Below are 14,429 nucleotides of genomic sequence, written 5' to 3' on the forward strand. Positions count from 1 at the left end.
CTGCACATTCCTCAACCAGGAGTCTGCAAAAATGCTTGTACATGCCCTCATCATCTCCTGCCTGGACTACTGTAACATTCTTCTGTGTCCTTCCATCTAGCACTCTTGCACCCCTCCAATCTATCTTCAACTCTGCTGCCTAAGTAATCCACCCCTCCCCTATTACTCCTCTGTAACTTCTATCTGCCAATCCCTTTACTGGCTCCCCAATGATCAGATACAAAACACTATGACACACAAGGCCATACACAACCTTTTCGTTCAATACACCTGTAACCTCCTCTCCCACACACAGTCTCTAATCCTCTAATTTCCTCTAAGATTTCTCCATCACATTCCTATACTCTGGGACTCTCTACTTCAAAATCTCAGAAGCTCAACTACAGTAAAAATGTTCAAAACAAAGTTAAAAACCCACCTCTTCGGACAAGCCTACAACCAACAGTAACTGTTGCCACTATACTCCAATATAACCAGGTTAACAGGGTTAAGATCAAGACTCAGGATCGGTCATAAAAAAAGAAAAGAAAAAGGGGGCGGGTTTGCTTCGCGTTATGGAATTCTGTTATAAGTTCTGTTATAACGGAATATGAAGGAATTTTAGGATGGAATGCAAAATTGAAGCCTTTTGACTTTTTTTCTGTTATGTATATTGGAACCAAAGCATTCCGTCCTAAAATTCTGTGTGAACCTATAACAGAATATCATAACGCGAATGTGAACCTACCCTTACTTGTGTGCTTTGGGTCATTGTCTTGTTGAACTGACCAACATCTCTTTAGCTTCTGATCATTGAATGCCACTTTTACATTCTTCTGTAAAAAATGTCATACACTTATAATTCAATGTTCCCACAAAATTTTGATTGTGTTTGTCTATAACTGTGACTTAGATATTAATCAGACCACATTAAACTAATGCAGGTAACTTACTTTTTTTTTTTGCAACTGCAGGTGATGCATACAATCTACAGAAACCCTGTCTCTGCTTTAGAAACTGACAATGAGGTTTCTGTAGGATGAGAGGTTAGATGTGTGACACTGTGCTGCCTGCAGAGCGCAGAGGTAGGTGGCTGAGTCCTCCGTCTTCACATCACTGATAACCAGCTCTGTAGAGTTTAATGTCACCTCGGATATAAATCTCTCCCCAGCAAATGGAGCAGCATTACTAGCAGAGCCTTTACTAGCTTTATATAATATAAATTGTGGAGCTGATCCAGGATAATGACGATACCAGTACAGATATACAGAGGGATATGTGGTTGTATAGGAGCAGGAGAGAGTGACTTCCTGGCCTTCTTCAGTAAATGTCTGAGAATTCATTGACTTAATGGAGTCTCCAACAACTTGTCCTGGAAAAGAAAGTATCCATAATAATTACTTCTATTAATTACCTGTCCTGTCCTTATTTATCACAGATATATGACAGATATTACATGATAAGTTATAATAACATCTCTAATATTCTGCAATGCATACACATTACAGCAGATTCCTCATTACCTGAGCAGAGAACCAGTAAAATGCAGACAATGTGGTGGTTCTTCTTCATTGTAGCTCTGATGTCTGGAAAGCAGATGTTATATGAAACCCTGTATTGTGCTGTAGGATAAGTGAAGAGCTGGAGACATCAGAACTGCATGAGGAGGAGTCAGGTCTGGGCTTCTTGAAGCACGTGATACTATCATCTCATTGCTCCAGCATATAACAAGTTATAAGACCTTGTTGAATCATTTTTCAGCTCCCTTTCCAGGATGACGGGTAGGCGCCCGCCTAGGGTGCCACCTCGCTATTCATAATGGAAGGCACAACAACAGCCCTGGATCATTTGTGGCTGCTTAGCCTCATAGGCTGCATGAGTCGACGCAAGAGATTGTGATGACATAACAGTGACCTCCTGTGCTGGGTCTCGTTTGAGACTTGCACTAAAGAGGGAGGCATCATCGATTGGGTGCATCAAGGGGGTGATGGAATTATATATGTCGGGTACTACAAAGGGGGGGAATTATCGACTAGGTTCACCAAGAGGGAGAGCAATATATATGTATCTGCCACTACAAAGGGTGGCGTTACCTACTGGTGTAATCAAGGAAGGGGCATTATTTATACCTGGCACTACAGAGGGGGGCATTATATACCGTTACTAGGGATGACACTATAGGGGGCATTATCTACTGGCACTCCCAGACTGCCAATTAGGGCAGTCCGGGAGCACTATTACTATGAGGGGACTGTATGGCACTATTATTTCTGACAGTATAGTATTTGTGGACATGGTGGAGCACAGCGGGTGCAACATTGGGAGTAGCAGAAGAATGACACAGTGGTGTGTATAAATTTGGGGGGATGATCTGGGGCCTGTATAAATTTGGGGGCTAATTTGAAAACTTCTCAATGTAATGTCTGTGTTTATTCCTCACCCAACGTGCAACGTTTCGACTCCAGTGAGTCTTTATCAAGCACTGGAGTCGAAACGCTGCACTGGAGTCGAAACGCCACATGTTGGGTGAGGAATAAACACAGATATTACATTGAGAAGTTCGAGTGCTACTTTTTTTCTTCAATTTTTGTACTTTGGGGACCTAACGTCAGAATCCGACACCACTGGCACCGCCACTGAATGGACTGAGTGAGAACATCTCAACAGGTAGTGCTGTCCTTCTTTTTTCTTTACATCGATTTGCATGGTTACCCATGGTTATTTCTGTACTATGACATAACTGTGTGCATTTTCCCACTAATATTATATCACTGTCTACATTATCTCATTATAATTACATCACTATGTACATTACTCTGCTGTGATTGCATCAGTGTGCACACTTTTCAATCATTATATCAATATTCATGTACTGTGACATCACTGTGAGCATTAGTCCTGTGCATAAGCAAAACCAATTATACGTTTTTCTTAACTTGCTGCTGAAAGTAGTTGTGGTGAAGTAAGGGCTCATTGCAGGTTTTGCTATGCGGCCCCATGTTTATTTCTTTCGTCCCGTAACCATATTCTCATAAGGACTCCAGAGAAGAGGAGGTGCAGGTACTGTTTGGGTTCTCCTTGCACAATGCACTGTAGCACGTCTCTAATGCCTTCAAAAGGAAATGTACAACCAGCTGTGAAGTAAAAGCGCTCCATCTAGTGGAGAATGAAAATCTTGCAGCTGAAAGGAATTAATTTTAAAGGAGTTTGCCGCTATATACAGCATTACTTGCTCCATACTGTATGTGCTGGGAAGTCCAGATAAAGGCGTAGTTGCCAACTGTTCTGAATTTGATTGGACTGCTCCTGATTTTCATAAACAGTACCTGCAAATTTCCGCTGTCCCAGGCAGATCGAGCTAGCATTGCCCCGCATATAGTTTGGTGTTCCCAGTCAGATTGGAGCGTTTCCAGGGTCAGGGTTTATATGTATCGTTTTTACTGACTCAAACATTGGTTAGTATTGTGAGGTTTCGCAGCGGTAGATAGGGTAAGCGGGCACAGTACAGAGGTAAAATACAAGTTCTTAAAGGGGTTGTCCAGGTTCAGAACTGAACCTGGACAGCCCTCCATTTTCACCCAGGCAGCCCCCCTGACATGAGCATCGGAGCAGTTCATGCTCCGATGCTCTCCTTTGCCCTGCGCTAAATTGCACAAGGCAAAGGCATTTTTCTGAGTTCCGGTGACGTACCGGGGCTCTCTATGGGGCTGACAGGAACCCCGGTGACGTCACCGGCACTGATGGGCGGGATTTGGCTCTGCCCTAGCCAGTAAAACGGCTAGGGCAGAGCTAAAGCCCGCCCCTCAGAGACGGTGACGTCACCGAACACACCGCTCGGCGGAAGTTACCGCCCGGCAGCGTGTTATTGAAAACACAAGAGCCCGTGCCCTGCGCGATCTAGCGCAGGGCACTGGAGCGCATCGGAGCATGAGATGCTACGATGCTAAGCTCGGGAGGGCTGCCGGGGTGAAAATAAGGGTATTTGAACCCGGACAACCCCTTTAACTTAAAATGACAGTGTTTATTGACACTTGAGCCAATTGCACAAAACAGCACGGAACTTTGCAGTCTTGGTGTTAATTCACACACAATGGAAAGTTCATATAACACAAGTCACTTTGCCGGCAGTTCTGCCTCCAGGAGTCGACAGCAGGCTTTAGGGGGCCTGTTTCCCCAGCGTGCAGCTCTGAGCCCTCCAGCAGGGCACAAAGCCTCAGATCCCAAAAAGAGAGACATCTCTCCTGAGTCCAGCTGGCTATTTAAGGACAGCCAGGTGCTGCCAAAACCCGGACCGACACCTAAACTCTGGTCCGGTATCTGACCTCACCTGGCTGGAAATCAACCCAGCCGCACATGCTGGGAGGAAAATATCTGCCTTGCCAGATACAACCCCTCACTGTGTCACAGTATATAAAGGCAAGTACTAACTTATTGCTATCAAACCATCAGAACCAATGTCCGATGATTTCATAAGTGTAATTCATGTTTCGTAGGAGCTCCTCTTCCCTGCAGGATGGCACTGCGGCCACTGATCGGCAGCAATGTGACCAGTCTGGTCTGTCAGGGGGCTCTATGGACTTAAACTGCAGATGGACAAGGGAACTATTGCATGTGCAGATCTGACATCGGTGCCAATGGTTTAAAGCAGTTTCTCATCCTGTGGTATGCGCCACAGGGTGAGTGGGTACCCGGGACTGCCATTGCAGCTAGCAATGTTTCATTCTCGATATTCAGCTGTATTGCCGTACCTGAAGCCTATCAGAGGTGAGCTCATACACATGATCATTATATCATCATTATCATCACTCCACATTTTTTTCCTACTGGTTCACACAAGGGGATTACTATTTTTGGGTAAACATATTTTTCTTTCTACTGTAAGCACTAACGGGACAGTAGTACTGCCGGAGGCACTAAAAGGGGGCATATTTTCTACTGGTAATACTATAACAGGACTTTACTGCTAATTGCAGCATTATAAGGGGGTGTTTCTTTCTGCTGGCAAACATTACAGGGGCTCTATTACAATGGCGAACTATAGGTAGGCATTATTACTAATGGGGAATACTATGTTGGGGCGTAATTAGTGCTGTGGGCCATTGATATTACTCGCAACACTATAAGGGGGCATATTTAGAACTGGGGCACACTGGGAGCTTTAATACTACTGGAGGCATTATTGGGGGATTTCTAACTACTCAAAGGCATTGTGGCGGGCTTTAACCCTTTGGCCTCAAGGCCTATTTAAATTTTAGCATTTTGGAGTTTTCCTCCCCACGTTCCAATAACCATAACTTTTTTATTTTTCCATTTACAAAGCTATATGAGGGCTTTTAATGCCACCATTCAGATGCATCTTTTAATGCCACCATTTAATTGACCATATCTTATATTGTAAAACTGGAAAAAAAATTATTTTTGCGGCATAATTAAAAAAAAAAAAAAATTCCTCCAAGGTTTTTTGAAAAATAAAAATAAAAAATATGAATTCCGCCAAGGTTTTTGGGGTTTTGACTAGAGTTGAGCAGACACCTGGATGTTCGGGTTGAAGTCAATGGGGACCCGAACTTTTGAGCACTAAAATGACTGTAAAAATGGAAAGGGCTAGAGGGCTGAAAATGGCATCAAAATGTGGTTAAGAGCATGGCAAGTGCTCTGCAAACAAATGTGCATAGGGAAATGACTTTAAATAACATAAAATATGTAAAAAAAAATAAAAATAATCTTGATCTAGTAGGACGAGGTCCATATGGAGTAGGAGGTTGAGGAGGCGGTGTATGTGGCAGTGTGGGTGGAAGCGGCAGTGGAGGAGGAGGAGGAGGAGGTAGCCTACACTGCTTTTTGGTTTTACATTTTTTTTTTATATATATTTTTTTAAATTGGGGTACACCCCAAAACATTGGGAAATATAGCCTGCGATAACCCCCTCCAGTCGTGCTAAACACACGTTCAGACAATACACTGGCTGCAGGGCAGGCCAGCACCTCCCAGGCGTAAAGGGCAAGCTCAGGCCATGTGCCCAATTTGAAACCCAGAAGTTGCAGGGGGCAGACCCATCAGTCAGTTCGTGTAGGCATGTGCAAACATACTGCCCCACCATGTTGCACGTCCCTGTGATATTGGCTCTATCAACTTTCGATGTTCTTTTCTGCGCCTACCATGTTGATCACTGTTAGCGGTGAATCAGGGTTCCATGCAGGAGAGGGAGCGTGAGAAAGAGAGACCACATCTAAGAGAGATAAATAGATGAAATTTAATTTTGATCGAGCGGAAATGTGGGAAAAGTTTTGAAAGCAGAAGGATCGAAGGAATGGGACAATTAAAGACGAATTTGAGAAATTTAAGTCCCTATCACCTAGGGTTTTTTTTATCGCCAGAAATGGGTTAATGTCACCCACCAATGGACAGATTATTTTTAAAAATTTTGGTCCCTGTCACCTATGCAGAGCACGGGTTTATTCACGTCAAAAATTGTAAAATGTCAACCCTAGAATGTAACAGAAAAAATTGTGAAATGTATTAACCTGTCTACTAGGTAGAGCAGGGGTTCATCATAGCCAAAAATTGTTGAATGTCACCTGAAAATGTAAAAGAAAAATTAGTGTAATTTATTAAGCTGTCTACTAGGTATAGGAGTGGTATATCACACAGAAAAATTGATGAATTTCACCCGAAAATGTAACAGACCAAAAATATTAAATAATATAAAATAAGTACAAATAAAAAAAATTAAACTTGATTTATGAGGTGGAGGTCCATATGGAGTAGGAGTTTGAGGAGGCGATGGAGGAGGACGAGGTAGCCAACACAGTTTTTGGTTTTAATTAAAAAAAAATTATTTTTATTAGGGTACACCCCAAAAGAGTGGGAAATATCAAAAATACAACAATGAGCAATTGCGCTGTAGTATAACAATGGCTGGGTAAGGCCGGTATACATGTCTATTCTGCACAAGGTATGGACAAGTCCTGAGGGGTCCATGCTTGGTTCATTTTAATGAACGTGAGCTTGTCCTCATTGGCTGTGGACAGGCGGCTGGGCTTGTCTGTGATGACGCCCCCTGCCGTGCTAAACACACGTTTAGATAATACACTGGCTGCAGGGCAGGCCAGCACCTCCAAGGCGTAAAGGGCAAGCTCAGACCATGTGCCCAATTTGGAGACCCAGAAGCTGAAGGGGGCAGACCCGTCATTCAGTACGTGTAGGCGTGTGCACACATACTGCTCCACCATGTTGGTGAAATGCTGCCTCCTGCTAAGACGTTCCATATCAGCTGGTGGTGCTGGTTGTTGTGGCGTGCTGACAAATCTTTTCCACATTTCAGCCATGCTAACCCTGCCTTCTGAGGTGCTGGCGGTTCCCCAGCTGTGATGGTGACCTCTTCCTCCTCTGCCTTCGCCTTGTGCTTCCACTGTGCCCCCGCTGTCAGGTAGGAATGCCACCAGCAGCGCATCTACCAGCGTGCGCTTGTACTCGCGCCTCTTACGATCATGCTCCAGTGACAGAATTAATGACAATATGTTGTCCTTGTAATGGAAATCCAGCAGCGTGGCCACCCAGTAATCAGCACAAGTTAGAGTGTTGGCAACTCGGCGGTCGTTGCGGAGACACTGCAGCATGTAATCGCCCAGAGGCAACGACAAGCTGTCCTCTGTGAGAGGTGTATCGACTGTGTCTTCTGTATCTCCCAGCCAGGCACCAGTGATGACCATGAGCTGATCTGGGTGCCACCTGCTGTGAACATGGTTCCTCCTCCTCCATCTCCTCCTCCTCATCCTCCAGAACAGTGCCCTGGCTGGACAATTGTGTACCTGGCCTTTGTGGGTGCAGGAACCCACCCTCAGAGCCACTTGTGAATGACTGGCCGGAAACCCTATGAAATGATCCCTCTTCCTCCTCCTCCTCCTGTGCCACATCCTCTTCCATCATCGCCAGCAGCATTTTTTCATGGAGGCATAGAAGTGGGATAGTAACGCTGAGAACGGCATTATCGGCACTGGCCATGTTGGAGGAGTACTCGAACCAGCGCAACAAGGAAAACAGGTCTCGCATGGGGGCCCAGTCATTGGTGGTGAAGTGGTGCTGTTCCGCAGAGTGACTCACCCGTGCGTGCTGCAGCTGAAACTCCACTATCTCCTGCTGCTGCTCACACAGTCTGGCCAGCATGTGCAAAGAGGAGTTCCACCTTGGGGGCACGACGCATATGATGCGGTGAGTGGGAAGGCCAAAGTTACACTGCAGTGCTGACAGGCAAGCAGCAGCAGGGTGAGAACACCGAAAGCGCGCACAGACGGCCCACACTTTATGCAGCAGCTCTGACATATCGGGGTAATTTTTAAGCAATCTCTGCACCACCAAATTCAGCACATGCGCCAGGCAAGGTATGTGCGTCAAACTGGCTAGTCCCAGAGCTGCTACGAGATATCGCCCATTATCACACACCACCAGGCTGGGCTTGAGGCTCACTGGCACCAACCGCTCATCAGTCTGTTGTTCAAGGCCCGTCCACAGCTCCTGCACAGTGTGGGGTTTGTCCCCCAAACAGATTGAATGAATCAAACTGAATGAGGAGTCGGTAGAGGATGAGGAAGCGGAGTAGGATAAGGAAGCAACACGAGGCAAAGAGAAGCGCCCTGCAATCCTCGGTGGTGGAAGGACATGCGCCAAACTGCTATCCGCCTCAGGCTCAGCCTCCACTGCATTTACCCAGTGTGCTGGTATGAAGATATAATGTCCCTGACCGTGCTTACTGGTCCACGTATTCGTAGTGAGGTGCGGTGAGGTGCCACAGATGGCAGACCTAATTTTGTACCCCACTTGGTTGGGAAGGGATGGCTCGCCTAGAAAAGTAGTGGCGGCTGGGCACGACGTACTGTGGGACAGCCATCGCCATAAGGCTTTTAAAACTCTCCATCTCCACCAAACGGAATGACAGCATTTCAAAGGCCAGTAATTTTGAAATGCTGCCATTCAGGGCCGGGATCGCGGGTGGGTAGGGGGGTACTTCCTCTTCCGCTCCAGTGTTTTGGAGATGCAGAGCTGAACGTTTTCATGGGACATTGTGGAGATGCTTGGTGACCAGGATGGTGGTGTTGCTGGCAGATCCTCTGTTTGCGGGGTGGCAGGTGGCACTATCACTCCAGAGGTGGATGAAGAGGACGAGACTGCAGCTGAAGAGGAAGCAGGAGGAGACCTTTCTTGGTTTTTTAGGTGTCTTCTCCACTACAGCTCGTGCTTTGCACTTAGATGCCTGGTCATGCAGGTTGTGCTCAGATTGAGAACGTTTATGCTTGCTTCAAGCCCTAATTGCACAGCGTGCAAACCACTTGTGTCTTGTCGTCAGCACATTGTCTGAAGAACTGCCACGCCAGGGACCTCCTTGGAACTGGCTTTGGTGTGCTCGGTCCCTTGCTGCGGTGGGCAGTAGCAGGCATACTGTCTAGGGGACTGCCGCTCCACTTTTGCACCCTGCTCTCTCTTCTGCTGTGCTTGTGGCTCTGTGTGACCACCGCCTCTTCCTCCGAAGTACACAGGTCACTCATCGTCCTCCACATCATCTTCCACCCAGTCTTCACTCCTGCCCTCCTTGTCGGTCTGCACGCTGCAGAAAGCCACAGCAGTTGGCACCTGTGTTTTGTCATTATCCGAGACGTGCTGCGATGGTCCTCCCATGTACTCATCTTGAAACATAAGTGGTTGGGCATCGGTGCACTCAATATCTTCCACTTCTGGGGCAGGTCTAGGTGGATGGCCCTGGGAAACCCTGCTAACAGAGTCATCAAAAAGCAGAAGAGACTGCTGCATGACTTGGGGCTCAGACTGCTTGGTTGATTTGCAAGGGAGTGAGGTGAAAGAATGATGGACATCGGCTACAGGTGCCAACTCTGATCTTTCAGCAGGAGACTGGGTGGGAGACAATGTAAAGGAACTGGAGGCACTGACAGCAACCCAATCTACTATCGCCTATACATGTTCTGGCCTCACCATTCGTAGAGTTGCATTAGGCCCGACCAAATACCGCTGCAGGTTTTGTTGCCTACTCACACCTGAGGAAGTTGTTTCACTTGGGCGTGTAGCTGGCACAGATCGACCACATCCTCTCCCTGCAACAGGAGCTCCAGCAGCAGCACCATGACCAGGGCCACGTCCCTTATTTAACGCTCTCCTCATTCTTTCTTTATTTATTTATTGTCAAACAACTGTGTTTACTCTTTTAAAATCATAATCACAACACAAACTACCCAAATGACCCTGATCAAAAGTTTACATACCCCAGTTCTTAAACCCTTAAGGACACAGGGCATACAGGTACGCCCTGATGTCCCGGTATTTAAAGACACAGGGCGTACCTGTACATCCTGTGTAGTTCTGATCACCACCGCACGGCGGGCGGTGATCGGAACAGAGTGCCTGCTGAAATCGTTCGGCAGGAAATCTGGCACAATGCCTAGGGGGGGGGGTCCTGTGACCCCCCTGCATTGGCGATCGCAGCAAACCGCAGGCCAATTCAGACCTGCGGTTTGCTGCGTTTCTGGGTTATTCGGGTCTCTGGTGGCCTGCTGCCCTATCTCCAGATCCTGCACCCCTGATCTGTGCCCAGCACCCCCTCTTTTGATCCTCCACAGTGCCATCTGGCACTAAAAGGTAGGTTAGGGACAGGGTAGAGAAAGGTTTAGTTCAGGCAGTGAGACTTTAGGGAAAGTTGAGTTTTTTAGTGTTGCATCATCCTCTTAGGGTGTCTTGGGTCCACAGCACAGCTGTGTGACCCTAGACCCCCCCCAGGGGTGCTGCAGCCTGCCCCCTCTCACCCTTTTTTTGGGGCGCAAACTTTTATTTATTTTTTGCGTACGCTGACAGTGGCCATCACTCTTTAGCGTCCAGCCACTGTTAGTGCATCGCCCACCCCACCGCTGATCAGCTTCGGACGCTAGACAAATTAGGTATCGCCGTGTCGGTAATAATCTCCTGTATAAAAATACCCTATTACCTAACCCCCCAGATTAACACGGTCCACCCCCAAAAAAAGGTGCAAAAAAAGAATTTTTTTGTCACCTTACATAACAAAAAGTTTAATAGCAAGTGATCAAAAAGTCATATAGCCCCCAGAATAGTGCCATTAAGTTCATCCCCTCATCCCGCAAAAAATGAGCCCCTACCTAATACAATTGGCTAAAAAAACTTTAAAAAAATGACTCTGACTTTAGAGATACAAAAAAAATGTTGTATCAAAAAGTATATTATAGTCTAAAACCTAAATAATTGTAAAAAAAAGTAGACTTATTAGGTATCGCCGCATCGGTAATCAACTCCTCTATAAAAATATCCCATGACCTAACCCCCCAGATTAACACGGTCCCCCAAAAATTTAAAACGGTGCCAAAACAGCTATTTTTGGCACTTTACCATTTCAATATGTTTTTTTCCAGTAAAACAAGGCAAAGGTTAACAACCAAACAAAATTTAATATTTATTATTCTGATACTGCAGTTTACGGAAACGTCATATTTGTGGTCTTAAACTGCTGTATCACTAAAAGGCAGGTCGCAAAAAGAAAGGACTGACATGGTTTCTGGAAGGCTGATTTTGATGGCCTTTTTTTATTAACACCATGTCCCTTTTGAAGCCCCCCTGATGCACCCCTAGAGTAGAAACTCGCTAAAAGTGACCCCATTTAAGAAACTACACCCCTCAAGGTATTCAAAACTGATTTTTCAAACTTTATTCACCCTTTAGGTGTTCCTCAACAGTTAATGGCAAATGGAGATGAAATTTCAGAATTTCAATTTTTAGTAACCTTACCTCACAAAAATGAAATTTAGAGCAACCAAAAATCATATGTGCCCTAAAAATAGTCCCAACAAAGCCGCCACCTTATCCCGTATTTTCCAAAATGGGGTCACTTTTAGGGGTGCATCAGGGGGGATTGAAACAGGACACGGTGTAAGTAAACCGGTCCATAAAAATCAGCCTTACAAAAACCACACGGCGCTCCTTTTGCACTACGCCCCGCCGTGTGGCCATACAGTAGTGTACAACCACATATGGGGTGTTTCTGTAAACAGAAGAGTCAGGGCAATAAAGATACAGTCTTATTTGGCTGTTAACCCTTGCTTTGTTAGTGGAAAAATTGGGTTAAAATGTTAAATGTTGCAAAAAAAAATTGGCAATTTTTGGTAAATTTGGTATTTTTTAATAAATAAAAAATTATTCTTTTTACTCCATTTTACCAGTGGTATGAAGTACAATATGTGACAAAAGAAAAAACTCAGAATGGCCTGGATAAGTAAAAGCGTTTTAAAGTTATCACCACGTAAAGTGACACTGGTCAGATTTGCCAAAAATGGCCTGGTCCCTAAGGTGAAATATGGCCGTGTCCTTAAGGGGTTAATATCATGTATTGCTCCCTTTAACATCAATGACAGCTTGAAGTCTTTTGTGATCGTTGTGGATGAGGCTCTTTATCTTTAGTGTTGAGTGCGAAAATTCAAATTGCAAATTTTAATCACAAATATCGCCACTTAGAGAATTCACGAATATTTAGAATATAGTACTATACAGTTGCAAGAAAAAGTATGTGAACCCTTTGGAATGATATGAATTTCTGCACAAATTGGTCATAAAATGTTATCTGATCTTCATCTATATCACAACAATAGATAATCACAGTCTGCTTAAACTAATAACACACAAAAAATTAAATGTTACCATGTTTTTATTGAACACACCATGTAATCATTCACAGTGCAGCTGGAAAAAGTATGTGAACCCCTAGACTAATGACATCTCCAAGAGCTAATTGGAGTGAGATGTCAGCCACCTGGAGTCCAATCAATGAGATTGGAGGTGTTAGTTACAGCTGCCCTGCCCTATAAAAAAAAACACACACCAGTTATGGGTTTGCTTTTCACAAGAAGCATTGCCTTATGTGATGAATACCTCGCACAAAAGAGCTCTCAGATGACCTACGATTAAGAATTGTTGACTTGCATAAAGCTGGAATGGGTTATAAAAATATCTCCAAAAGCCTTGCTGTTTATCAGTCCACAGTAAGACAGATTGTCTATAAATGGAGAAAGTTCAGAAATGCTGCTACTCTCCCTAGGAGTGGCCAGCCTGTAAAGATGACTGCAAGAGCACAGAGCAGACTGCTCAATGAGGTGAAGAAGAATCCAAGAGTATCTACGTATCTAAGATACGTAAAACACTAAACAAGAATGGATTTCGTGGGAGGATACCCCAGAGGAAGCTACTGCTATCCAAAAAAAAACATTGCTGCACATTTACAGTTTGCACAAGAGTATCTGGATGTTCCACAGCAGTACTGGCAAAATGTTCTGTGGACAGATGAAACCAAAGTTGAGTTGTTTGGAAGAAACACACAACACTATGTGTGGAGAAAAAGAGGCACAGCACACCAACATCAAAACCTCATCCCAACTGTGAAGTATGGTGGTGGGGGCATCATGGTTTGGGGCTGCTTTGCTGTGTCAGGGCCTGGACGGATTATCATCGAAAGAAAAATGAATTCCCAAGTTTATCAAGACATTTTGCAGGAGAACTTAAGGCCATCTGTCCACCAGCTGACGCTCAACAGAAGATGGGTGTTGCAACTGGACAACGACCCAAAGCATAGAAGTAAATCAACTACAGAATGGCTTAAACAGAAGAAAATACATCTTCTGGAGTGGCCCAGTCAGTGTCCTGACCTCAACCCGATTGAGATGCTGTGGCATGACCTCAAGAAAGCGATTCACACCAGACATCCCAAGAATATTGCTGAACTGAAACAGTTCTGTAAAGAGGAATAGTCAAGAGTTACTCCTGAACGTTGTGCACGTTGTGAATAATGTTGAATATTGTAATCGCGAATTTATTGCAAAATTATTGCAAATATATTACATTGCCGATTTTCGTAATCAAGTAAACAATGACAAGATCACGAATTTTCGAATTTGCTAATTTATGGCAAATATTCGGCCAAAAATTTGCAAAATATTGTGAATTTGACTATTGTCTATGCCGCTCATCACTATTTATCTTCTCAGATTGTAAAGCTGCCCATTCTTCTTAGCATAAAGCCTCCAATTCCCCTAAATTCTTGGGCTGTATTGCATGAACTGCATGCTTGAGGTCTCCCCAGAGTGGCTCAATGATATTGAGGTCTGGAGACTGAGATGGCCACTCTAGAATATTCACTTTATTTTGCTGTAGCCAATGATTTGGTCTTGTGTTTTGGTTCATTGTCATGTTCGAATGTCTAAATACGCCCCATGCGCAGCTTCCGGGATAATGAGTGCAAATTTTCCTCCAATATTTGTTGATACATTACTGCATTCATATTGCCATCAATTCTGACCAAATCTCCTATGACTTTGTAGCTCATACATCCCCATAACATCGCCGATCCACCGCCATGTTTCACAGTAGAAATGGTGTACCTTTCATCATGG

The 14,429-nt window shown here is 44.8% G+C and overlaps 1 long non-coding RNA gene and 1 gene segment (V, D, J or C); one reads left to right on the forward strand and one right to left on the reverse strand.

Moving 5' to 3' along the window:
• Window positions 1–989: 989 nt before the first annotated feature.
• On the reverse strand, window positions 990–1,955 carry LOC122928143. The segment is given in 2 exon segments: window positions 990–1,351; window positions 1,503–1,955. Coding segments are annotated over 2 exon segments (411 nt in total).
• A 580-nt stretch (window positions 1,956–2,535) lies between these two features.
• The window catches only part of LOC122923765, a 31,430-nt gene continuing 19,536 nt past the window's right edge, over window positions 2,536–14,429 (forward strand). For both annotated transcript variants that reach the window (XR_006387324.1, XR_006387325.1), the window contains exon 1: window positions 2,536–2,646. This is a non-coding gene — a long non-coding RNA (uncharacterized LOC122923765). The remainder of the gene's footprint in view (window positions 2,647–14,429) is intronic.

This window comes from Bufo gargarizans, chromosome 1, assembly GCF_014858855.1.
Source record: "Bufo gargarizans isolate SCDJY-AF-19 chromosome 1, ASM1485885v1, whole genome shotgun sequence".
In the NCBI taxonomy this organism is placed as follows: Eukaryota; Metazoa; Chordata; class Amphibia; order Anura; family Bufonidae; genus Bufo; species Bufo gargarizans.